General features: G+C 40.2%; 1 protein-coding gene across 1 annotated transcript in view; it reads left to right on the top strand.

Moving 5' to 3' along the window:
• sema4gb (sema domain, immunoglobulin domain (Ig), transmembrane domain (TM) and short cytoplasmic domain, (semaphorin) 4Gb) overlaps positions 1 to 26,793 on the top strand; it is a gene marked incomplete at its 5' end in the record, with an annotated part of 43,700 nt that extends 16,907 nt beyond the window's left edge. The window contains 8 exons of the mRNA XM_080049351.1: positions 399 to 553; positions 18,473 to 18,648; positions 20,730 to 20,868; positions 21,214 to 21,436; positions 21,709 to 21,824; positions 22,103 to 22,257; positions 23,301 to 23,362; positions 24,405 to 26,793. Coding sequence (XP_079905477.1) covers positions 399 to 553; positions 18,473 to 18,648; positions 20,730 to 20,868; positions 21,214 to 21,436; positions 21,709 to 21,824; positions 22,103 to 22,257; positions 23,301 to 23,362; positions 24,405 to 25,378 — 2,000 coding nt within the window. The 3' untranslated portion in view covers positions 25,379 to 26,793. The remainder of the gene's footprint in view (positions 1 to 398; positions 554 to 18,472; positions 18,649 to 20,729; positions 20,869 to 21,213; positions 21,437 to 21,708; positions 21,825 to 22,102; positions 22,258 to 23,300; positions 23,363 to 24,404) is intronic.
• Between the last annotated feature and the right edge of the window lie 234 nt (positions 26,794 to 27,027).

Here is a 27,027-nt window from a genome sequence, read left to right as displayed (position 1 = left end):
CACTTCCTTGGCTACTAATAGGGCTGTGTTTGGACATGTGCGAGTGAGTTGTTTGGTGTGTGTGTGTGTGTGTGTGGGTGTGTGCGTGTGCACGTGTAGTTTTATTTTTATTTTATTTATTTTTTAAGGGCTGTTTGAGGGTTAACACTAGGTTTCAAAATTCAGGTATGAATTAGGGTTTGGTTAGGGTTAGTGTAAGGGTTGGGGTTAGACAATTAGTTTTGATGGTTAGGTTTTAGGGTAAGGAGCTGAGGAATGCATTATGTCAATGAATGTCCTCACAAGTATAGTCTTACAAACGTGTGTGTGTGTGTGTGTGTGTGTGTGTGTGTGTGTGTGTGTGTGTGTGTGTGTGTGTGTGTGTGTGTGTGTGTGTGTGTGTGTGTGTGTACATACAGATGCAGACTTCGTGGGCTCGGCGCTGCTGAAAGAAAGCATTAACAGCTCTATCGGCGATGATGACAAGATTTACTTCTTCTTCACTGAGAGAAGCCAGGAGCAGATCGCCTACCCCAGCCAGACCAAAGTGTCCCGGGTCGCCAGAGTCTGCAAGGTCAGAATAAAGACTCACACAACCCACTAACACCACTGACTGACCATAATCATGTTAAAGGCCTTTCTATGGGCTTTGGAAAGTTAATTCTATAGAGAGACAAATCTCACATTTCAGATTACTGTAGTCGCTGCCTTCAAGGTCATGGAGGGAAATTGAAATGACGTTTTTAAAAGTTGCAAGCACTAATTATTGCACTTATTATTATTGCAGTTATAATAAGAAATACCACACATGCTATTAAATGACATTAACCTTATACCAACCCAATATTGCACATGACAGTGACCATAATATCTCCGTCATAATATTAAAGGAAATTTAAATATCCCTCATAAATCCACTTTTCCTGAGACCTAAAAACCAATGATTAATAAAAAAAAAATATTAAAAATTATTGACACATTGAATATGTACAGTACATGTTATAACGCCTTTACATGAGTTACATTGATTTGTCCGTATTCTCTCTATTGTGGAGCCAGAAATAACCTGTTTCTCTGTTGAGGGTCCAAATATAGGAAAAAGAAAGTTGCACGTATCCAAGTGGGGTAATGAAACGCTTTACGTCACAGACACAGAGTGACGTACAAAAGGATTTAGAGACAGTCTTTGTGCTCTACTTCTCTCCCCTCATAGCTGCCGTTCTCATATTACTGTAATGTTCACTGCTGAATGGAGCAGCACTTCGGGGCATGATGTGTACTCTTGGTTTTTCTCACTGACGGTCGTGCCACTGTTGCCAGGCAAACTACAAGTCCACCAACAACCAACCACCACCAATGGCAAACCCTCATTGCCAACTCGCCCTCTTCCACTCCCTCTCTCTCCTCCTCCTCTCTTTCCCCCTCTCACCTCATTTCACTTGCGATCAGCATCCCCCCCCCGCCGGTCTAGACAACAACATGCCCCCATCATAGCTCCAAAGGGGTCTCTCCTCCCCCACTGTTATAGTTCTTATAGCGAGGCATGATGCTTTAACTATGCATAGCAGTATGCTGCTGTGCTGGTTTCACTGTTGCAGTATTTTTGGTCTACAAAAAAGTGTCCAAAAAGAAGGTTAAAGTGGTGTCTGGAAATAATTGCGAACCCCCGCAGTTTGTTTATCACCTTTTTGCAACAACGGGGGCGAACGATTTGCATAAATGTATGAGACGGAAAAAAGGAAATGAATGTGAAAGCCACTCATTAAGTAACCACTTAGGAATCAACTTTCTGACATCCAATCAAGTTAAATTGTCCGATGCCAATTGATGCCAAATGCGGCCAAGGCAAATTAAAAATGTAAGCGAGCAAAAAAAGATTTATTATGTTTCAACCACAGTTTACAGTGACGTACGCAACACTTCTACATTCATATTTAGACAAGGCAATGTTTTAATGTGAATGTGTGTTCATTATGCATTTATACAGACATGACAGGCGCGTAACGTAATGTGCAAAATGCTAGAGATATATTTGACACCTGGTGTGCAAGAGGAAGTTTTTAGTATTTACAGTAATAACAACAATAACAAGGAAGTTGTTAGTGGACTGTCTTAGATTTCCTGTTTTACCTATTGTATGTAAAGCACCTAATTGTCAATGCTGAAAACTGACTTTTAAAAAACATTGGGTAACACTTTAGTTCGATAGTCCACAGTTGACACTCAACAAGCCATCAGTTGATACGCAGTTGCATGTCAACAGTGAATGAGTTTACATATCTCAACAGATAAGTAACATGAATTCAACTAACTGTAAGTTAACTATAAGTTGCACTATTAGTAGATGATTAGTTGATATTCAACAGAGCTTGTTCAACAGATAAAAAAACAAGGATTCAACTAACTGTCTGTTAACTATAGGTTGCACTATTAGTAGATGTTTAGTTGATATTCAACAGTGAGTAAGTTGATACATATTTAGAATGCATTCAACTGTCAGTTAACTATAAGTTGCATGTTTAGTAGATGTTGTTTTGTACACGTAGCATGCATTCAACTAACTGTCAGTTAACTATTAGTTGCATTATTAGTAGATGGTTAGTTGATATTAAACAGTGAGTTAGTTGATACTTAACAAAGCTTGTCATCAAATATGTAACATGCATTCAACTAAGTGTTAGTTAACTATACGATCATTTTATTTTGTTAATTTATTTTTACAAATACAGTCTGCAACAGACATTGTACTTTTTATTACATGTTCTTTACAAATATTCAACTATCAGTTGAGTGTCAACTTCTAGTAAGTTGACTATCAACTGCTGTTATCAACCAATTCTCAACTTACGTTTCATATGGATCAACTTTCCCCCACTCACAAGGAACACATCTAATGAATGAACATTCAACCCTCTGTTGATCATATATGTTCATTGTAAAATAAAGATGAGAATGTTTTATCAATCAATAGGCACTACCTGTAGGTGACTACCTGTTGATTGTCATATGACTGTCGACAAGCTATCAGTCAATATTCAACTTAGCATAAGTAGACAGGTCTTGGGACTGTCAAATTAAAGTGAAAACAGTTTAGTGTCTACACACTATTAACAGAGCAAAACAGAGAAAATAGTTGATTCTCAACAAACTATCAGTCGACGTTCAACTAAGCATTAGTAGAGAGGTCTTAGGACTGTCAAATTAAAGTGAAAACAGTTTAGTGTCTGTAGACACTCTACAAACTAGTAACAGTAGAAAATAGAGACAAGTTTTGCTCAACTGATGAGTAACACTGGATGACCCCAAAGTAAAGTTAAAAAATATATAGGCAGCATATCTGAACAGGAAAGAACATTTATTTGAAGTAAATTTAACTTTTTTCAGTAGTTACACAACATGTAGGTACACAGCAAGTACCATCAATACCTCTAAAAAAGACAATAAAACTAATGCATGTATTTATTTAGGTGTCACTTAGGCAATTGTTTAACGACAGATCGTCCAAAAATTGACATTCAAAAAGCTCAGTAAAGTGTACCATAACACCCAGTACCACTAGTTATGATACTGAGCAAACATATGTAATATATAACATCAGTTCTCATGAAACGCTTTGTTATGGTAAGAAAAAGATATATAATTTTGTTATGGACCAGAATATCTGAAGCTCCTAGTAGCTCGGGAGGAAATGGATTAACAGCAATGGTGAAACAAGACACACTGATTCAGCAGTTAGGTTTGACAAGTAAATGTAAAATACTTATTTTCTACTCTCTCTTCCTTGAAGTGTATGTCATTGTTGATTCTCAGTAAAACATAAAAAAAACACAACAGTGCCATTTTTTTCATTATGGACTCAAGATAAAAACAACTTAATTATCACTCTCCTGTGACCAACCACTAGTTTAACCTGGTCCTGCCACTGTTATTTGACTGAGCACATTTGAATAATTTTTCGCTCTCTTTAGATCCAGTTGTTGGGTTACTAGCCACTCCAGGCCTGCTGTACTCCTCTTCAATTTAAGCAGTCGGGCTGAAGAATCCAGGAATCTTGTCCTATCACCCAGTTGATGAACATAGAAAGAAATGATCTGAGAATTACCACAAAATAGTTCAAATGCATTTTGATTTCCTTTATCTAAATCATTATAGCATTGTGGTTCCACATTCAAACACATAATGCTTTATATTGCTTTAATAAAATATATTTGGTACCCTAATCAAATAAAATTCTCACTGAACCTTGTACAGATTGAAATTATTTTTTAATTAAAGAAACATGTAATCTCTATGACCATCCTACACAACACCACATGCATAGACTCAGTTTTTGCTCACTTTAGACTGAAATAGCAATGTGCACTTTGAATGTGGAACATGCAAACATTTATTCAAATACAGTTTAGTGTCTATAAACACACTTTATTTAGACAGATACTTGTGAAGCTAGGCAGCGCTAGGCTCATGCTAACGTTGCTAATATAGCTAGCGCGCTAGGCGCGGCGCTAATGCTAACGTGGCTATGCTAGCGGGAGGCCGCGTCGCTAATATATATGACATTATTGTTACATACACAAAACGATATCTCACAAATACCTCAGTTAACTCACCAATTATTCCCTTTGGCTAATGGCAGCATACTTGTGACCACCACGGGTCTTCAGTGTGAGATGGATTGGTTGGTCAAGCTGGCTTTTAGCACATAGCTTTACTGTCCAGGCACACATCCATTTTTTTAGCTGCCCAGGTCAGTAAAACGAGCCCTCTCTGTCTCGAAAAAGCACTAACCACGCTGGGGCAGTTCAAGTGCTTGAAAAAGGTGGGTAATCGTAATGTCGATAATATTCGAAAATCCAGACTCCAAACATATTATCACCTTCCCAAAGTTTAAATACATATTTATAGATAGATAGTTTTTTTATATAATTGTTAATATCAGCAATGGCTGTATAAACCTCTCAAGATTAGAGGACCTAAATAGGCCTACATAGAGTGGTGTGCAATACAATGAGAATTTATAGTGGTTACTGATAAATAACAACTATAACCTGTAGGACATTATTGATAATATTGTGAGCAGAAAGTATATGAAAAAAATATATATTGATCTATTAATGTGTATTTTAAACTTTGGGAAGGTGAAAATATGTTTGGAGAGACTTTATTTAGGAAACATATTTCATTTCTAACTGTATCGACATTACGATTTCCCACTTTTTTCAAGCACTTGAACTCCCCCAGCTTGGTTGGTAAGGGCTGTTTAAAGGGACACTGTGTAACATTCTAAGTAATGCATTAGCTAAAATCAATATCCTCATTCTTAAATATGTCCTCATTGGTGTAAAATCACCTCTGCCAAAAATCTGAATTATCCTCCTGAGTGGAGAATTACAAATATTAATGTTACATTCTGTCCATTGAGCGGGCAAGCGGTTTGGAGGATTCCATATGTATGCGCTCTATGAACGGCGTAGAGGGACATAAAGCACTCGCCGTCGTTCTAGCAGGTAAACGCGTACTCGCTCACAGCCAGCGCGACCAATTGTAGTAGCTCAGCAAGACGGCTGTTACCCGGCGGATTTAAAGTCCAAAATGCAGGATCATAGGTACAATACGATGGAATCCTCGCCCAAAAAGCGAAAAAGGCAAATGAAAATACAACGTGACCGACAAATACAAAAATGCAGGATAAATATCGGGGTAGCTTTTCCTAGGTGGAAGAAGCTAGCGGAGGACAACGGATTTAAAAGGGACGCTGAAGTTGCCTGCTTTCTTCTCGACAGGTAAGTCACTGTTACTGTCTAAATGACAAACCCTTCTCACAATTATCTTGAGACCATGTTATTTTAAAATGAAAGTTTCCTCTTTTTAAAACGCCACCTCAAGCTATGTATTAGCCGTTGTTAGCAGTTATGGGGTGGGCCGAAAGGAGTCGGAGTGAAAGTAGCTCAGTTAACGGCTCGCCTCACTCCGTATTTCATAACATTTCTATTAACTTCTCATGTCTCATGATTATGTGACTTCACAATAGAATAACACAAAAATCAGTCAGTCTGTTGACTGATTTTTCATCTTTACTAGATGCCGCGGTTTGTGTTTTATTTCATGTTACTAGTGCATGAGTTGACGTGGTGAATCAATAAAGCCACCTAAGCCAATGACAATTGACCGTTGAGTTTGTGTTATCGTCTCTCTTCCATGACATAAACTGCACTGATGATCCGATATTTTAGTGCTGACAGAAGTTCATATTAATTTCAAACGGGTTATGCAAACTGATAATATAAGGCTCTTATTGTAGCCTACTATGGACGTATTAGCCTACTTTCTGCTACTTCACATCCCATCCTTACACTGGGCCTTATTTATAGGGCGTATGACTATTATAAGTCCCTTGCGACTTCAACAGGGACACAGCGCACAGGTTGAGTCAGGTTCCTTGTATGTAAGAATGCTTGGTTAATAAACTTAATCTGATTTGTCCATCTGATTTGTCCAGTTATGAGAGGACTCTTGGGTTGTGCACGTCAACCCCCATCAAGCCAAACCGTTCTCAAGTGCCGACTGCTGAGATATCCAATATTTCCAGTGGGACAGATAGGCAAGTCATGCATGGAAATAATGTATTTATTGTTTGTTTTAGTATGAGTTAAATATACAACTTGTATCTACCTATACCTCAGTGTGTTATGATTATTGTTTTCAGAGATGAACATCTAAGTGCAATTGCAGAGGCACCAGAGTTTGAAACCCTTGAGCAGAGGTAAGCATAATCTTTCATATTGTTTTTAACTATATAGTCTGTTACATATTTTTATCTGATGAATGTATTTAATTATTATTTATTCTCATAGCATGCGCAACATAAGTATGGTTGAAGAGGAGCTTGATGAGAATGCCTTCAATGACCACATGAACAGTGTGTAAGTGGGCTTCTATTCTATTCTATCATTTGTTTCTATTGAGTTGTGTAGTCTTCATACATGAAATTGCTATTATGTTGTGCCTTAAAGGATTGATTGGGCAGAAGAGGGGCGCACCGTTCACAGTGACTGTGACGACAGCTCTGATGAGGAATATCTTCCACCAATTTCTTTGCGGTGAGTCATAATGTATTGCTACTCTTTACTTTGTTTCTGTCCTGAATTTTTACATATAAACAATGTTTAGGACTACGTTTAAATGTATTTCTATTCTTCTAGATGACACACATGTTTCGGGCAATATATTAGGTCATGGCTATATGCTGAAAATTCATGGAAATTCTTTGTACTGTGTATGATCCCTGATATTCTGCCTTTCCAGAATGGGTGGTGCACTGAAGGGAGTACAGTTAGATAATCTAACAACTGTCGGGATTGATGAGACTGTGCACGACCTGTCTGCCCCTGACATCCCTTCCGATGAGTCCTTGAGTCTCAATATGCCAATTTTGCCAGGCCCTCAGAATGTCCTTAGTGAGGATGATATTGTTGGCGTCAGAGCAGCAGTCATCTATGAGAACAGCTTAAGGCAGCTGGTCACATTTTTAACTCTGCCCGTGGACAGATGCACTGGTGTCTTGAGGACCGGTTTGGTGTGTGACAGTGTTGGCCCCTTTCCAACAAACATCTCCTTCAGGGGCACTGCAATGAACGTTGAATGGGTAAGCCTTAACAGTAACATCACATCATTATGTATGGTAACACAGCACTGTATATGCATTGTGAATTTATAGGCTACTCTTTCTGATCATTAGATCTGCCCCAATGGACATTGTCTATGGCGGTGGAACTCCCAGCCTGTGTTAAAGTTTGGCATGCAGGCTGGGGACTTTCTACTGTCCACAAACATCTTGCTGTCCGGAAACAACTACTCTAAAGTTGCTCTCCTCCTGAAGTTCATGAACATCAATATGGTCAACCCCAATACCCACTTCACAATCCAGGACACTTACTGTGTTGACGTAATTAAAGAATTCTGGGAAGAGAAGAGGTCTGAGGCCATCAGCCGACTTCAAGGCAAAGATGTAGTACTCATGGGTGTGTATTTTTTATATTTTACCTTGTTCTACATACATTGTATTGTGTTACACAATTAAACTAATTTTGCAGGCATGTGTTTTTTGTATTTTGAAATGTCATTATTTTTGTAGGTGATGGCAGAAATGACTCACCAGGGCATTCTGCACAATACTGCAGCTACACGACCATGGAGCTTGATTCGAAGGCAATTGTCCATGTGGCCACTATAGACAAGCGACAGACCAACTGGAACTCCAATATTATGGAGAAAGAAGGTTTTATCCAGGCTGTGGAAACGCTAACTAAAGAGATGAAGGTAGTGGAGTTGTGCACCGATGCTCATGTCCAGATTGGAGCTCTTTTGAGTAAGTGGTCAACAGATAAAATGTTTGAATTCAATTATTGAAATGCTAATTGAGAAACTTTGAATTAAAATATTCCTTACTTCACAGACCCAGACAAAGGCAGATTTAAGGATCTTGGGATTCACCACAGCCTGGACATATGGCATGGTGCCAAAAACCTGTCCAAAAGAATCGCTGCTGTAAGTTCAAATACACCTATTTTCATTAATAACACTATTCTATACCTGCCTGCAGCTCAGTTGAATCATTGTATTATGTTAGAGCTCCATGCAAAAATAAATGCATGGAATTACTTGCATTGTTTGTGTTTTGTTTATCCCCTAAAGGCAGGAAAGTTGAAGGGGCAGTCTCTTCTCCTTCACTGGCTAAAGGATATAGTTAATCATTTCTGGTGGTGCTGCAAGACAGCAGAGACATTTCAGCAGTTTCTTGTAAGCAAGATTAATATATCTTTTTTTTTTATTCAATAAGTTCAATTATTCAAATACCCGTGACATGATCATTTTGTTTTGCTTTTGTGTTTATTTGGTTTACTTTCCTCAGTCACTTTGGATTGGGGTTCTCCATCATGTGTGCAACGACCACACCTGGGAAACGGGAAGTTGCCAACATGATCACCTGGAAGACACTCATGGAAAACAGTGGATTGAGAAGGATTCCCAGAGCCACAAAGCGCTACTGAACATCGTGCTCAGCAAACGCTGGCAGAAGGATGTCCACAAGTATCTGCGCTTCAGGTAAAGTGTGGGGCCATAACAATTAAACAGAAATTTAACAGAGCCATAAGAAATGTGTGGTTGTGGGATTCTGTCTCTAATTAGTTTTTCATTCATCCAGATCAACAGCGCATCTCGAGTCATTCCAGAATCACATTCTGATGTATGCCAGCAAGCGCCAGGCCTTCACTCCACGAGTGTATCACTCAAGAGTTGTCCTCGCTGCTCTGGACTACAATTTCCATCGAGAACGGCCAACATACAGGACGGCTGAGGGCCAACAACTGTATGTCAAAGTCTCGTTCAAAATTTCTGTTGTATTCAAATAATTGCTGTTTATTTTGTCTTACACAAATGTGAATTTAGGTGTCATAATGACTTGTGATGACTTTAATATTTAGTCTTAGGAAGAAGTACAACAAGAATGCACGGAGATATAGCCTTTACGCCTTAAAGGTTGAGAAATCATATGGTTATATCCCTGAGTTGCAAGCCCGCATTGTGAAAGGAAGAGTTGAAAGTGGGGTTGGGATGCCACGAAAGAGGACCCTACGCCCCGATGACCCAAGGCAGCTTGGTGTTGTGCCCCCGATACCTCCACCAACAATATCAGAGTTGGTACGAACACACGTCAGCAGAGGTCTAGGTAGGTGACAAACATCTACATGCCGTTATTTAATTTCATCCTTTGCCTCTAAGTGATACTGAATTGTATGCACATGACTAATGACACTCCATGTCTTTTACAGGATCGGCCTTCGATGCTGCGACCAACATGGGGGCAGATTGTGCTGCACAGTGATATACGGACAAGCAGCTCTTGTATAACGATAATTGTGTAACTCAGATTACTCTCCTTCTACATTTCAGGGATCTCTGTACAAGGCTGGGCCCGTGGCGACACATGTCTAAGCTTTCTGTGGTGGGACTGCACGGTTTGACACTTTAAATATTGCAAAATGCACATTTTCATTATTTACCTTGTGTTACATATTTTGTAGATAGTGCATGCGTTTTCCCTTTTTGTTTGGTGTTGGCTTTTGTTGCTTTCGTTTCTTTTGTCTTCCACAGTGGGTAGACATCTTGCACGTATGGACCAGACCTTCTAACGCGCCCCACACACATCCTACCTCTACTGCGCGTCTACCTCGCGTCTGCGTCTGACTTTTGGTCACAGACTGTGAAATCAACGTAGAGCGAGCACACATCCAACCTCAGACGCACTGCTGAGGCGCGTCGGAGGCACGTCTGCAGCGACGCTCCCCTTCACCTCAGGAGGCTCGCCTATTTTTTTCTGAGAGCAGCGCGTCTCTCTCGCGTCTCTGTGCTTTAACTGATAGAGAAATACTCTGCTGACAGTCATACCAGCAGCATTCACTCTAGTTACACGTTTACCCGGTGTGTTTATTTCAAAATAAAACATCCCTCAGTCGTATACGCAAATAATCCCTTTATTTCACGATTTAATTGTGCAATCAAAATCCGAGGGATTTAAAACCTAATTTTCAATTAGTTCTGGCATTTCATTTTTGGATAAATGACACATATAGAGATCCAATATAGTGAAGAAATAAAAAAGATCATGATGAGCGCAACAGTTTTCCGTTGCTCTATCTGTGTCTACGGCCTTCTTCTTCCCCGACCACACCCCCCTCTCTCTCTCCCGTATAAATCAGTAAAGTGATTTTTGAAATACTCTGCTGAGAGTCATATTGACTTCATACTGGCAGCTTTCGCTGTAGTTTCACCATTTCCTGGTGTGTCCCCTTCAAAATAAAACTTCCAACAAGCGAAAATATGGCAAAAAAAAAGAAAAAAAATGGCAATGGGGCGCACGGATTACTGTCCAGACTCAATATAAATCATATGCATCATAGATGACATGAAAGAACTTCATTTTTAATGGGAATTATCTATGAAAACTCTATGTAGAAAGATAGGGCTTTTAGAGGCAGCGCTGCAGCAGCAGCTGCTGAGACGTTGCATGTGTGTCCGAGAAAAGTCCGAGAGAGGCAGCAGTAAGGTAACGCGACGCGCTCCAGAGGTAGACGCAGGATGTGTGTGGGGCGCGTTATACCAAGGAGAGTAAGTTGTAAATCTGAGACTGCTGCTTTTGCATTCATCTTTTTGAGATGGTTTTAACCTAATGACTTTCAATAAATAAGATATATTTTTGCACCAATTCATGCCTCATGTCATTGCTCATGTTAAGGGAAGATACATCGGTAAAAATCTACTAAATACTCATGACTAATGTAAACGGGTTCCTCCTGCCCATCAAATTGGAGGTGGCGTTGTCAGGCATAGAAGGTAATATCTTACCTATGGTATACCACATATGAATAAATCTATATTTCAGAAAAACATTCATTTCAATCGTATTGTGTATTAAATTGCTTATGCGCCTTTTATTTAGAAAAAAAAATTCAGTCAACAGAACTGGACAAATACAACATATGAATATAACAATTTACAATGTGACAAAACGACTTAGATCCCTGGGATGTAGCCGGTGTATTGTCCATGAGGGTCAGGGAATTTTGCCCTAACCCTGCACACACAGCAGCTGGGAATTACTCTCCTATTCCCCTGTCCTAACGCGCCATGCTGCCAGAAAATGTAGTGCCTATAAGCTGCATGCCTGTATTCCCGGTTGTCATCACCGGGCTCCCTTAATGCTCCCAATGCTGTCAGATCCTCCCTGTACTGCCGGTGAATACGCAGATAACCCTCGTCCAGGCAGTACTGCGTGAAATGCGGCAGGAAGCTCACACAGTGGGCAGGGTCTTGGCCACAGCATTTTCGCTCTCTGTCCGTTGGCATTTCCAAACAGTTGCTACAGGTACACCAAGGTACCCCCGGTACCTCTGCCGATGTAGGAGCACCATGTCTTTGCTGATGCTCCAATAGATCGAAGATCAGACCCGGCTGCCTCTCCAACATTCGCACTGCGAGGCGCCTGTGATCCTCGAAGCTCATCTCCTGCAGAAGTCTCTGAATAAATGAAAGGAAATAAGATGGGGTTAAGCCATTAGGTATACAGGTAGACCTACAGTTGAGGACAAAATTATTATTCCCCATTATAATTTAATTTAAAAAGAAATCCCCCTGGTGGTTTTTGTTGAATAAGTTTGTTTCTGTGTGCAAAGTATAAAAAAAATCATTCAAAATGAAACTATGATGGATGGGAAAGCTGTGTTATTCCTTGCTCTGTTTGACAGCACTCTGGAAATACTTTAAAAAAATTAAATTGGAGTTGGAGACTAATAATTCTGTCCTCAACTATATATAGCCAACAGGTTGGACAACATGTTTTGCAGTAGGCTATAATGCACGGGAGGCAATACAATGTAAAGGATCTCATTGCCTAATGCTTGTCATAATTCCATAATTTTATGATCGATATAATGGCAGTTCAGGATATTTATTTTTGTAGCCTATGGCAGTAGGCCTAATCAGTTGACTTGCATGCTGATGAATAGTTTTTATATCCGAGTTTTGCAGTAGTCTAATGTAAAGATTGACAGTGAAAATCGGTGTCACAATCTGTAATCTCAAAATAGGCTGATCATAACAGTCCGACCGCAGTAACCTAGAGTGAGGTGCAGACAGCGCCGAGTTTTTGCACGAGCGTCACCAACTAAAAAGCTTTCATTTTAATATGCAACTGTCTGCTATGAGAGGCTCGTTCCTCTGCTGCTCAGGGGAGTAAACAATGTTTGTTCCTCACTTACCGGTGCGATGCTGACTTGCGCACTGCTTAGTTAGGCTATAGATTTATCTGTAGTGCGCTAATGTATGCAGGCCTCTAATGTAGGCTAAAGCACAGACCTGGTATGTTAAAACCACTGTGTGGTAATGCTTTGTACAATAGGAAGGGGTACAGCCTAAATAAAGGGTAACATAACATTACAAACCTCTGTCGCTTCCATTCGCTCCCTCTGGAAGTTTGCCAGCCTCTCCTCATCTTCTTCCCTTGCTCGTCCGCCGGTCACAGGTCTCCCTCGCCTGGCCCTAGCTCGTCCGGCACCTCTACCTCTCCCTCGCCCTTTTCCTCTCCCTCTTCCTCTTCCTCTAACTGTCACCTCCAGTAACTGACTCTGCAAATGGATATTATAAATGTGTATCCTTTACAAAATTAATGTATAGCCTACCTGCTATGTGTTTTTTGTGTTAGCAGTTTGTTTAGTATTAGCCGACTGCAAAATTTACGTTAGCTAATAGCCTATCACCAACACTATAAAAACAATCATGAATGTTTTATTTTTACGATAAAGCTGTAACACATAGAAATATAGCCTAATTAATAGGCCTAACTATCTTCACCTCATCACTTGAATCGGACAGACTTGAGGCCGTGGTTGACGATGCCATTGTAGGCCTAGTTGTTGGCAACTGTAACTTTCAAGTAGCAGTTTTTTTCACATTCAACAAGCCTATACGTGAAAGCCAACGGTTACAGTTGGCGACACTGTCCGTCGGAACTATACCAGTTGGACATGTCCTCGTAGGCTTTCCGTTGCTTCTCCGAACGGGAGCCATAGAGACCAACCTTTGCGATTTACAATTGTACCACTTGATGATGTCACATTACACAGTGTCCCTTTAAGCGAGAGGTCTCGTTCTTTACTGCATAGAGAAGGTTGTGTGTCTGGTCAGTAAAAGCAGCAGCTATATGCTAAAGACCGCTTGACCAACCAATCCATCTCACACTGAAGACCCGTGGTGGTCACAGTATGCTGCCATTAGCCAAAGGGAATAATTGGTGAGTTAACTGAGGTATTTGTGAGATATCGTTTTGTGTATGTAACAATAATGTCATATATATTAGCGACGCGGCCTCCCGCTAGCATAGCCACGTTAGCATTAGCGCCGCGCCTAGCGCGCTAGCTATATTAGCAACGTTAGCATGAGCCTAGCGCTGCCTAGCTTCACAAGTATCTGTCTAAATAAAGTGTGTTTATAGACACTAAACTGTATTTGAATAAATGTTTGCATGTTCCACATTCAAAGTGCACATTGCTATTTCAGTCTAAAGTGAGCAAAAACTGAGTCTATGCATGTGGTGTTGTGTAGGATGGTCATAGAGATTACATGTTTCTTTAATTAAAAAATAATTTCAATCTGTACAAGGTTCAGTGAGAATTTTATTTGATTAGGGTACCAAATATATTTTATTAAAGCAATATAAAGCATTATGTGTTTGAATGTGGAACCACAATGCTATAATGATTTAGATAAAGGAAATCAAAATGCATTTGAACTATTTTGTGGTAATTCTCAGATCATTTCTTTCTATGTTCATCAACTGGGTGATAGGACAAGATTCCTGGATTCTTCAGCCCGACTGCTTAAATTGAAGAGGAGTACAGCAGGCCTGGAGTGGCTAGTAACCCAACAACTGGATCTAAAGAGAGCGAAAAATTATTCAAATGTGCTCAGTCAAATAACAGTGGCAGGACCAGGTTAAACTAGTGGTTGGTCACAGGAGAGTGATAATTAAGTTGTTTTTATCTTGAGTCCATAATGAAAAAAATGGCACTGTTGTGTTTTTTTTATGTTTTACTGAGAATCAACAATGTCATACACTTCAAGGAAGAGAGAGTAGAAAATAAGTATTTTACATTTACTTGTCAAACCTAACTGCTGAATCAGTGTGTCTTGTTTCACCATTGCTGTTAATCCATTTCCTCCCGAGCTACTAGGAGCTTCAGATATTCTGGTCCATAACAAAATTATATATCTTTTTCTTACCATAACAAAGCGTTTCATGAGAACTGATGTTATATATTACATATGTTTGCTCAGTATCATAACTAGTGGTACTGGGTGTTATGGTACACTTTACTGAGCTTTTTGAATGTCAATTTTTGGACGATCTGTCGTTAAACAATTGCCTAAGTGACACCTAAATAAATACATGCATTAGTTTTATTGTCTTTTTTAGAGGTATTGATGGTACTTGCTGTGTACCTACATGTTGTGTAACTACTGAACAAAGTTAAATTTACTTCAAATAAATGTTCTTTCCTGTTCAGATATGCTGCCTATATATTTTTTAACTTTACTTTGGGGTCATCCAGTGTTACTCATCAGTTGAGCAAAACTTGTCTCTATTTTCTACTGTTACTAGTTTGTAGAGTGTCTACAGACACTAAACTGTTTTCACTTTAATTTGACAGTCCTAAGACCTCTCTACTAATGCTTAGTTGAACGTCGACTGATAGTTTGTTGAGAATCAACTATTTTCTCTGTTTTGCTCTGTTAATAGTGTGTAGACACTAAACTGTTTTCACTTTAATTTGACAGTCCCAAGACCTGTCTACTTATGCTAAGTTGAATATTGACTGATAGTTTGTCGACAGTCATATGACAATCAACAGGTAGTCACCTACAGGTAGTGCCTATTGATTGATAAAACATTCTCATCTTTATTTTACAATGAACATATATGATCAACAGAGGGTTGAATGTTCATTCATTAGATGTGTTCCTTGTGAGTGGGAAAAAGTTGATCCATATGAAACGTAAGTTGAGAATTGGTTGATAACAGCAGTTGATAGTCAACTTACTAGAAGTTGACACTCGACTGATAGTTGAATATTTGTAAAGAACATGTAATAAAAAGTACAATGTCTGTTGCAGACTGTATTTGTAAAAATAAATTAACAAAATAAAATGATCGTATAGTTAACTAACACTTAGTTGAATGCATGTTACATATTTGATGACAAGCTTTGTTAAGTATCAACTAACTTACTGTTTAATATCAACTAACCATCTACTAATAATGCAACTAATAGTTACCTGACAGTTAGTTGAATGCATGCTACGTGTACAAAACAACATCTACTAAACATGCAACTTATAGTTAACCGACAGTTGAATGCATTCTAAATATGTATCAACTTACTCACTGTTGAATATCAACTAAACATCTACTAATAGTGCAACCTATAGTTAACAGACAGTTAGTTGAATCCTTGTTTTTTTATCTGTTGAACAAGCTCTGTTGAATATCAACTAATCATCTACTAATAGTGCAACTTATAGTTAACTTACAGTTAGTTGAATTCATGTTACTTATCTGTTGAGATATGTAAACTCATTCACTGTTGACATGCAACTGCGTATCAACTGATGGCTTGTTGAGTGTCAACTGTGGACTATCGAACTAAAGTGTTACCAAACATTGTTTTAGTTTGGTTTACACAAGAGTGTTTTATTTATTTTTTTACCACTTTTGCCCCGTTTGCAATGTGAGGGGGATGAACAAACCATTCAGCTCCTCATGATTCTCTCTCTCTCTCTCTCTCTCTCTCTCTCTCTCTCTCTCTCTCTCTCTCTCTCTCTCTCTCTCTCTCTCTCTCTCTCTCTCTCTCAGTTGTCAGAACAGTGTAATAACTCAGTCTGAACTAGGCCAAGGCAGCAGCACATGGAGATGTCGGGCTGGTCCCGTTAGGCAGCCTGACACCACGCTGGGCTGGGTGGAGGATAGAGAGCCGTCCCTGGTAGTCGCCTCTGGCCTTAAAGCACTGAAGACTCTTGTCTAGCTAGTTGTCCTTCTCTGTTTGTCACTTCCCATTCCAGACCGCGTCTACTTCCCTGGAAATCTCAACCTATTTTCACAGAGAAGTGCATTAAATTATATGGGAAACAAGGTCTTTTCAGGAAGATGAAGAGCAAGGGTGATTATTTTGAAGGTGGAGCCATTCTTGAAAACGCTTGTTGTCAACATCAATTTTTGTCAAAATCGTGATCCACTACCTGTCAGTACTGTGTGTGCACAGAAGAAGAAAAGGGTGTTTATACATGGCCTAGGCTCTGTTAATGGGTATGTAAACAAAGGGTCCCATCGTGGCTAGCAACGTGCAAGTTTACAGAGCAAACAGACCAGGCTCCGGAATCACTCACACAAGGAAGCTACAAGAAAGGCTAAGTGTGTCCTTGTCTTTGCTATATCTTTAGGGAACAGCTTTATGTCCAGCTTAAACAGCAACACAGATTCCATCACGTCGTCTTGGGGGGTTAGTTTCCCCCCAGGGCACATCTTTGACTCTGGACTCTTGTTTTCTGGCAAAGCTTGATGACCTGGATGAAGCTGTGATTGACATAGATTGTAATCTATCAGTCCCAGCCATCATCTCTTTAGCTCTCATTACAGAACACAACCCGGTATCCATCTCTATAATAAACGCTCATGATATTCTCCCTGGCATCCATCTTTGCTAAACACCAACAACCAACTCTATACAAGAAGAATTAACTGCTAGGAGTAGACACATTCGTCTGCGGTCCTTTCCAAATACCTTTGTCTGTCTCTTATACCTGAAATTAAGTCCACTATTATTGATGGCAGGGTTCCTATGCCGACACTTTTGTTTACGATACTAATGTGTTATGTCCATTTAAGCTACTTTGCCATATATTTGTGTGTGTGTGTGTGTGTGTGTGTGGGCGAGCGATGCATACAGAGTGCTGCTGTGATGAACGACAGATGCCTGTGAAAAGGCACAAACAAAGAACGATGGAGCGCTATAATCCCGACAAACAAAGAGAAAAGTAGACTCACTCCACACCGGCTCTCCTAAATGAGGTGTGCTAAATTACTCTTTTAAGGGAAGAGATTTCTCGGTGCCTCTGCCTCCCGGTGATGCTACAGAAAATGCAATTAGATCAAATGAAGACACTCTGAGCTTTCACTATGCTGCTCTCTATCTATCTATCTTTTTTTTTTTTTTACTTTTATTTTGATGATTTTTTGCAATTTTTTTTACATACGAATATAAAACAAACAAAGACAGAAAACAGAAGAAGTAAACACATACAACACATACACACCCCCCACCCCCTCCCTCACATAAACAAAAGTGAAATAAATAATTAAGACACAATTAGTCAGAGTATCTATCTATCTATCTATCTATCTATCTATCTATCTATCTATCTATCTATCTATCTATATCTATCTATCTATCTATCTATCTATCTATCTATCTATCTATCTATCTATCTATCTATCTATCTATCTATCTATCTATCTATCATCTATCTATCTATCTATCTATCTATCTATCTATCTATCTATCTATCTATCTATCTATCTATCTATCTATCTATCTATCTATCTATCTATCTATCTATCTATCTATCTATCTATCTATCTATCTATCAACCTAGCTAAAAAAATGTCTGATCAAGTCAAGTTTACTCAACTTTTTTCATGTGCACGGAATGTTATGAGTCATGGTTATTCCTGTACATGTGAAAACATCTGTGTAAGTTATGGAGCAGCTTTGTCAAATCATCTATCCACCCACCCCCATCCATCCATCCATCCATCCATCCATCCATCCATCCATCCATCTATCTAAAGTAATCCCTCCATCCCTCTCCCCTGTGTTTGCAGAATGACTGGGGCGGCCAGCGGACCCTGCAGAGGAAGTGGACATCTTTCCTGAAGGCGCGTATGGTTTGTTCAGTCCCAGAGTACGAGCTTCACCTCAACATCCTGCGCAGTGTGTTCGTGCTGCAGGGCCGAGATGCTCACAGCAGCGTCTTCTACGGCGTCTTCGGCCTCGAATGGTAAAGAGACAAACATCAAATTCTGCTTTTTGTTGTGGCCTTTTTTTCTTTTTTTTATTATTTTCTGGCCTTTTTTTCTTTATTAGACAGATTCAGAGAGACAGAGTTGAAATGGGGCAAATAGGCGAATGACATGCAGAGAATTGACCTGGGTCGGATTCCAATCTGGTTCTGCTGCGAGGCATACTGTGCAAGGGGGTACGCTCTAACCACTGTGCTACGAGTGCCCCCGTTGTGGCCTTTTTAACCTCCTTTAAAGTAGCTTTTACTGTATATATATATTTTATATTTTATATTTTTATTTTCTGATATATTATGTATCAGCATCATTTCATACACGTTTTTTCAAAATTCAGCGTTGCAAATTAACTGTCCTCCCTAAATCCTCCCTAGCAGCTAAGTGACATATATAGAAAGTAGAACGATTATGAATGCCTTTCAGTCACCTTATACGATCAATGCACACGGTTTATTGACAACAGCAACAATCTTTAGTGATCTGTTTATTGAAGCAGAAGCAGTCGGTGCTGGTGTGTGAGTGTGAGTGTCAGAGGAGTGTCTGGCAGCGATGCGAGTGTGTGTTTATGCTGATAATGCAGAGTCATGCTGCATAAAACTGTCCCAAGGGGGTTTGAATTCTGATGGAGAGGATCTCTCTGCATCGGGATAGTAACACAATCTAGTTCTCTTGCTTTTTCTTCTTCTTCTTTTTAATTATTATTTTTTTTTTTACTCCTAAACTTCCTCTGCAGGTATTGGCATGGAAAACAAAAATTAACTTTGCCGAAGCGATTGAGCTAAACAAAAAAATTAAATGAATTTGAATTGCACACACAGGAGATTATAACATTTGCATTCATAAATATGTAAAGACATTAAAATTGCAATTGCAACTATAAACCAAACGAACACAGCATGGCTTTTTTTGTGTGCTTGTGTCTGTCTGTGTCTGTCTGTCTGTCTGTCTGTCTGTCTGTCTGTCTGTCTGTCTGTCTGTCTGTCGTTCTTTCTTTCTTTCTTTTCTTTCTTTCTTTCTTTCCGTCTCACCTTGTCATTTCTCCACACTGATTTTACCTTTAGAAATCTCACACCTGTGCGAGCCACACTCATCACCACGCGTTAGGCTCAAACGTGATGGAATGACTAACCCCCTTGAGCTATAACTACTACTCACTCGTTTTGAATGGCGGACTCCGGTTTCACTACGATCTCATTTTCCCTCACCTGAATGCGTTTGAAGGGCTGAGGGTGGGCGCACACAATGGACCCAAGAATGTGACGCACACATTTTCCGCGCGTTACTAATCCTAACCTTCGGGGCTTAAAGGGTTCAGGGTCACAACAACTCCCACCTCAAGGCGCTTCTTTCACAGGTGCTCAACCAGAAACCACAAAACGGGGGGCTGCTTTGATAGTGAGTCACAGGGGAGTGTGTGTGTGTGTGTGTGTGTGTGTGTGTGTGTGTGTGTGTGTGTGTGTGTGTGTGTGTGTGTGTGTGTGTGTGTGTGTGTGTGTGTGTGTGTGTGAGTGTGTGCGTTACCTCTGGTTGAGAAATTACAGGGGAATTACACACCTGTCAGAGATGCCACTCCCACGTGTCCCATTCAAAACTAATTGATTAGATTCATAAGTGTAATTTGAGCGTTAAAAAACCCCACACTTTTCCACTTCAACACACACAGTTTTCAAATAATAGAAAACCTGTCATTGGCCGCTCATGATCCCACCTTTGATGTGGTTGTAATTTGAGATTTGGGGCACACCGATGGAACCTGGTAGAATGCACTTATACTATCTATCTATCTATCTATCTATCTATCTATCTATCTATCTATCTATCTATCTATCTATCTATCTATCTATCTATCTATCTATCTATCTATCTATCTATCTATCTATCTATCTATCTATCTATCTATCTATCTATCTATCTATCTATCTATCTATCTATCTATCTATCTATCAAATAAAGGAGAAAAACACCCCAATAAACAAATCTTTAAAAAAAGAAAAAGAAATTCGATCTGTGTTGATACAGCGGTGAATGATTAATCTTCATGGTGGGTGGGATTGTCTTTCAGGAAGAACATCAAAGCGTCTGCTATCTGCCAGTACTCCTTCTCAGACGTGCAGAAGGCCTTTGACGGGCCGTACATGGAGGTGCAGGACAATAAGTGGAGGGAGTACACCGGGAAAGTACCTGAGCCAAGACCCGGAGCTGTGAGTTTCATGATCTATTAAGGCAAAAACATTGGTTTTATTTGACTAAACCTAGTCTGTTTGCCTCTGTATATTTATCCTATACAACCATCCTTAACTGCCCATTATCTCAACATTAGTTGTGTAATACTGGGAACCAAATATTTCAACTTATAAAGCACTTTCATCAATTTAACTTTCTATTATAATTCTTAGCACTATTCTGAAGGTTATTACATAAGGATTTGTTCATACATCGTTAATTGTCTGATATATTTTCTTCTTAAAGATATGCAGAAAAAGCATTTCTAAGACCTGTACATAGTACTTATTGTGACAGTATCTTTCTGTCTCTCATCTCTACAGTGTATAACAGATCTACACAGGTCCCAGGGCATCAACTCTTCCCGGGACCTCCCAGACAATGTGCTGACATTTGCCAGGAGACACCCTCTGATGGCCAGCCAGGTGCACCCCATAGGAGAGCGCCCCCTCATGTTCAAGAGGAGCGTCAACTACGTCAAGATCACTGTGCACAAAGAGCCCGCGCTGGATGGAAACCTCTATACCATTCTGTTTCTGGGAACTGGTGAGGTTTTTAACAAATCCCATTGAAAGACCAAATACCCTGAAATGTCACTCATCGTCCTCACACGGTAACCAAATGTGTATTATTCCACGGCTGAAAATAGTTCCTATAACTTTGTGTGATGACAGTCCCCAGCCGTTACTATTTATTTTTTCAAAGGATTTACTAACTCATTATCGGTTTAGGTGTCCTCATGGGATTGTTTTAACAATGAGAAACATTGAAAAGTTTCTCAAGCATCTTGATTGACAAGCTTGTATCTCCTCCTCTAGATGATGGCTGGCTTCACAGAGCCGTGGAGGTCGGTGGAGAAATGCACATCATAGAAGAGCTGCAGCTGTTTGACAAGCCCCAGCCCATAGACAGCATGGTCATATCCTCCGCTCTGGTATGTATTCAACTATTCATGTATGTAGTCATATGTTAACATAGGGTTTACAGTGGTGTTTTAATCTATCATCTGTAAATCAGAAAATATATGAGAACTTTTAAGCAACTAAGTTTGAACTAACTACATATTTATATACATAAAGTGTCTGCAGCAAACAGTCAACGGAAATGTCTTAGAAAATGTTGTGTATTGCATGACATTGCCTGTTCTAAATGTAGGCTTTTAAAGGTCAAATACATATAATCGGATGAATCAATCATTTTTTCGTGTCACAGCGGAGTATCTACGTGGGCTCTCGCTCCGGTGTGGTGCAGGTCCCCATGTCGGCCTGTGGCAGGTACACGTCCTGTTACGACTGTGTGTTCGCCAGAGATCCATTCTGTGGCTGGGACGGGAAGGAGTGTGTGGAAATATCCTCCCATGCAAGACGGTGAGAGGGACACACACCTGTATACTAATAAAGAGACATATCTGGGGACAAGGCAAACACACTGAGTTACTTGAATGTGTTTTATAGAAAGCGATAAAAGACACACATAGTGCTTATAGGAGAACAAAATATATTTGGAAGAAAAGTTAACCAGATTCTTGCTGAGACAGATATATTTGCATTGCATCTTCACCTCAGACCCTGAGTCTATATTCCCCTAAACCTTCTCTGCTGTTCCACCTGTTTATACCGTTTGTTGTCGTCTTTCATTTCCTCCTGAACACACTTTTGACATCATATCTGCTGCTCTGTGCATTTGAATTATTTATAGACATTGTCAAAACCGTGGTTATGAAAGTTTTAAAGTTAAGAAAATTTCAAGTTAAAATATAAATAGTATTAGATATAAGACGCAATATTAGAAAGAGTGAATAAAGCGCAAAAAAAGTCAAAAAATATGCATAGATCATTATTGTTGGATCCTCTTAAAATGATTCATAAACCTACAAACAGAGATGAACATTTTTGACACATTGTTTTGCATTACATGACTTTCTTTGGTCGATTTCTATTTATTTCTTCTGGGCCCTACAGCCAAACAGAGTCTAATACTTAATAATTAATACATGCTTTCATTTCCAACCTAGTTCTCTATTAAAACAGGTCCAAAACAACGTAGTCAACCTGGATGTTTTTTCCCCCCATCAGCCCCGATCGGCTCTGCGGGAGATTCCTCTAGCATCTGGCATCTTTGAATTCACAAGAAAACATTAGGATTTTTGAAAACTGTAACCAAACTTTGAACCAGTGTTTAGAACAGTGGAAGTTATTTTTTTATGCAAATTATTATGATACATATCCATAACCTGCCTTGATCTTTATGCAAACTTGTGTTTCTCTTGTGAATTCAAATCATTGCTTCTCATTAATGATCAGTCTTAGTTATTTGTATGTTTTTTAAACAGTTCGTAAGATGTTTTAAAGTGCAAATGTTACGGTAGGAAAACCTTTTTAAACTCAATTTTAAAATCACTTCGTTTCAGATCCAACCTGACCCAGGATATCTCCAGAGGGACCCGGGGCTGCAAGGAGAATTCAGGAAATGGTTTGTATTACAACATCCATTATGTAAAGTCACTTTTAATTTTGAAATAAAAGTTTAGAACTTAATTTGACCGTCCAACCATTCCCTTTGATTAGTTTGCCTGACTCCCTCTCTCCCTCACACACACACACACACACACACACACACACACACACACACACACACACACACACACACACACACACACACACACACACACACACACACACACACACTTTCCTCTGCCTGAAAACTGAATCGTTTGGCAGCTATTAAGGGATCCTCCTTCCCCATTCCCCTGCTCCCTGCTCTCACATTTTAATCAGTCTCTCTCTGGCTGGAGGTCAGGCTGGCTGCATTGCGGGGCTTCACCACGTTTAAAGAGGATTATGAAATGTGAACGGAAAGTCATGCTGAAGGGTTGAGCCACACAGGTTACTCACCTGCACTATTGAAACATAACCTCGCTGACATGACATCTCTTTAAATATTCATCTCTGTGTACGACTGCGTTTTAGTCGTTTAATCAGTCACTATTCTCACAAAGCCGAAATATTCCGTGCCCTCACAGCCGTCGCTGTCCAATCTATTAATTTAGTTCATTTATACAGGTCATGAAATTCCTACATACGTAACGTTATAGATTTGAATAAAAACTGTTTGAAATTAAAGGTTTTGTGAAAGTTTTATATACACATTTTCACATGTTACAGCAAACAAGACCATCAGTGCAAAGAACCCCATTCGTATATAGTTTTTCTTAATGCCTTTGTTGTGGGTACGCTCTCCCAGGAACAACAGCTGCCGTCATTAAATTACTACAGCTTTTGTCCAAAGGGGCCGCTAGAATAAACACACGCTGGAAGTTCCTTGTAGCCACTTTAAATATAAGGTTATGGGTAAAATGCCATGGAAAAGCCATAAATACGTTTAAAAAAAATGATTTGGTAAAAATCTATGAGAGCCCTGTTTATACCCCCCTTCATGTCTCCTGTCCTCTCTCTCTCTCTCTCTCTCTCTCTCTCTCTCTCTCTCTCTCTCTCTCTCTCTCTCTGTCTCTCAGCGGTCCATCGGAGGCGTTCTGTGATGTCCGGTGACGACGTGCTTCTCCAGTGTGAGCTCCATTCCAACCTGGCTACACCACGATGGACGCTCAACGGCAAAGAGCTCCAGGGCTACGGCCTGAATTCGGGCTACCGCATCGGGACAGACGGCCTGCTGATCATAGGAGCGCGATCCCAACAGAGTGGCTCTTATCGCTGCTTCGCTGTGGAGAACTCTGTGTCTGTGTTGGTGTATCTTTACACAGTACGGGTGCACACGGATTCCTATTTCCCCGTTGAACCGACATCCACAATCGAGCCCACCACGGTTTCTAGCCCAATTTTCTTCACCACCAACAGCCCTACCGAGCGACCTCTACCCTCCCCCCCTGCCCCAATGCCTTCAGGACCAGAGTTCCAGACTTACAGACACATGGAGGCCGTGTATATCTCGCTGGTGGCCGTCCTTGGAGGCCTCTGCTTGGTGTTGACGGTGGTGCTCGTATATGTGAGTTTTTGCACCAGGCGGAACCCCCGTCGCGACCGAAAGTTCTCCCACACGGGGCTGCACGTTCTGGGCTCGTCCGAGAGGAAACGGAGCTCCCACCTGGAACTCAAGACCATCTCCAGCCACTGCAACGGTCGACACGGGAGACGCTCGATCTCCATGACGACGTTCGGGGACATAGGGGACGGATTCCTACAGATAGTGCCAGGGGAGGGGCAGTTTTCTCCCGCCAAAACGCCTCCCCCGGCCCCCCCTCTTCCCATGCCGCCCCCATTGCCAGATCTGGACTTCGCTAACGGGATGTCGGCTACTCTGCCTAGCGTGCTGAGGAAAATGAATGGCAATAGCTACATGTTGCTAAGGCAGGCAGATCCCGAGGGCGTGTCGCCGATATACCATTCGTTTACCGAGGAGCTCAATAGGATTCTGGAGCAAAGGAAAACCACCACACAGCTGGACCCACAGCCTGACGAGAGCTCCATCTAAAAACGTGTCTCTGTCTCTTTAAGTATTTGTCCCGGCAATTATTTATTTTGACCCCTCCAAACGATGAGTGTGGGGGAGAACTGACTTGTTGTATGAAAAAACGCTGCTGTTATTTACCTACAGGTCGTGTCCTTAGCCCGATGTGAAATGTGAGATGTGTCCCCTTGTCTCTCCCGTGACAAATGGCCCTTTGATTTCACTTTTTTGGACAATGGACGACGGTAACCGGAGACGGTTGCTATTCAAAAAGGTTGGAGCTGTGAAAAATGTGTTTTGCCGTTATACTGCACTGTTACAGAATGACCATGAGTATGGAGTGGGAGCTGGATGATGATGCTACCTCAGTGTAGACTCAACCCTGGAGACTTGTGAAAGATTGTGGACAGATGACTCACACAAAAAATGGGACATCGGTGAAAGAAATTCAATTTGTCCAGTATTTTTTTGAAACTGTGGAAGGTTTTAGTGCCATATAATGTTACCCTCCTCTCAACGGAAGTGCAAAGTGATACTCCAGCAGCAACAATCAAATCCTTTGTGTGTCATAAAAAGGCTTAGAAGGAACCGGGGTCTGTGTGTTACAGGTTTTATATGAGGATGTACCTGTATTGTCTAAGGGGGGAGACCAGGTTTTAATCATTCATAGTTGCTGGATTGGATTCTGTATTAAAAACACCACGGAAAGCCCTTCTATGGTCCTTATGGTGAAAGAAGCTGTTTGAGGAAGGATTGATATCAAATGCCAAATTAAAGGACTACAAATAGACTTGGACTACAAATCCCTACTGTCTATTTTTTTTTAACAAGCTCAAGCATATGCAACCATCCGACAAAGATATGAGTGGACAAGCGGAAAAGAAGATGATGCAGCAAGACTGGTTAAGAAGTGAACACTTGTAGGAATTGGAATCCATTGTAGGGCTGCTGCAACTAAGGATTTGTTTTCATTATCAACTAATCAGACAGATTTTTTTTTAATTAATTGTTTAATTACCTAAAAAATTGTGACATCTTCAAATTGTGTTTTTGTTGAGCAACAGCACAAATCCCCCCCAATATAACATTTTTAAAATGAATAAGAAAGTTAATCAGCAATTCCTCATATTTGAGAAGATGAACCCAACAAATGTTTTGTCATTTTCGCTTCATAAATGGCTATAACTTACTAATTATCATGAACTCAGACGGACTACAAGCCTTTGTTCTCTATGACCAACCAAACTACAGTTGTGATACAGCCATGTCTCCTGTTTTAAACTGAAAAGATGAAGTTTGTTTGAAGTATCACTTTAAGAAACTGGATCTGTTACATTGTACGACAGCTCAGGAGGTACGGTAAGAAAAAAAATGACATGCATTTCAAGTTTATTTAAAGCACCTCTCTGTTTGTGTTGCTCTTGTTCTCATGTGAATTGCAATAATGACATCACTGCTCCAGCTGCTGTTGTGCCAATTTTTCTGTTTTTAGCATCTGTGTGAGAAAAAAAGATATACAGCGGCTAGAGAGGCATCTTGAAACGTCTATTAAAGGCCATTCAGAGGATCAGTAAGTTTGTGGTCGGATTGATTGAATTCACTGGAGACTGTATAGACTGTAGGCTTTAGGGCCCAGGAGGCTGCAAAACAAACAGGTCAAATGCTGTGGAAGA

Source organism: Ammodytes marinus (genome assembly GCF_949987685.1).
Source record: "Ammodytes marinus genome assembly, chromosome: 20".
NCBI classification, from domain to species: Eukaryota; Metazoa; Chordata; class Actinopteri; order Uranoscopiformes; family Ammodytidae; genus Ammodytes; species Ammodytes marinus.
Note: the sequence above shows the minus strand (reverse complement) of the source record. Positions and strands in the feature narration are given on the sequence as shown.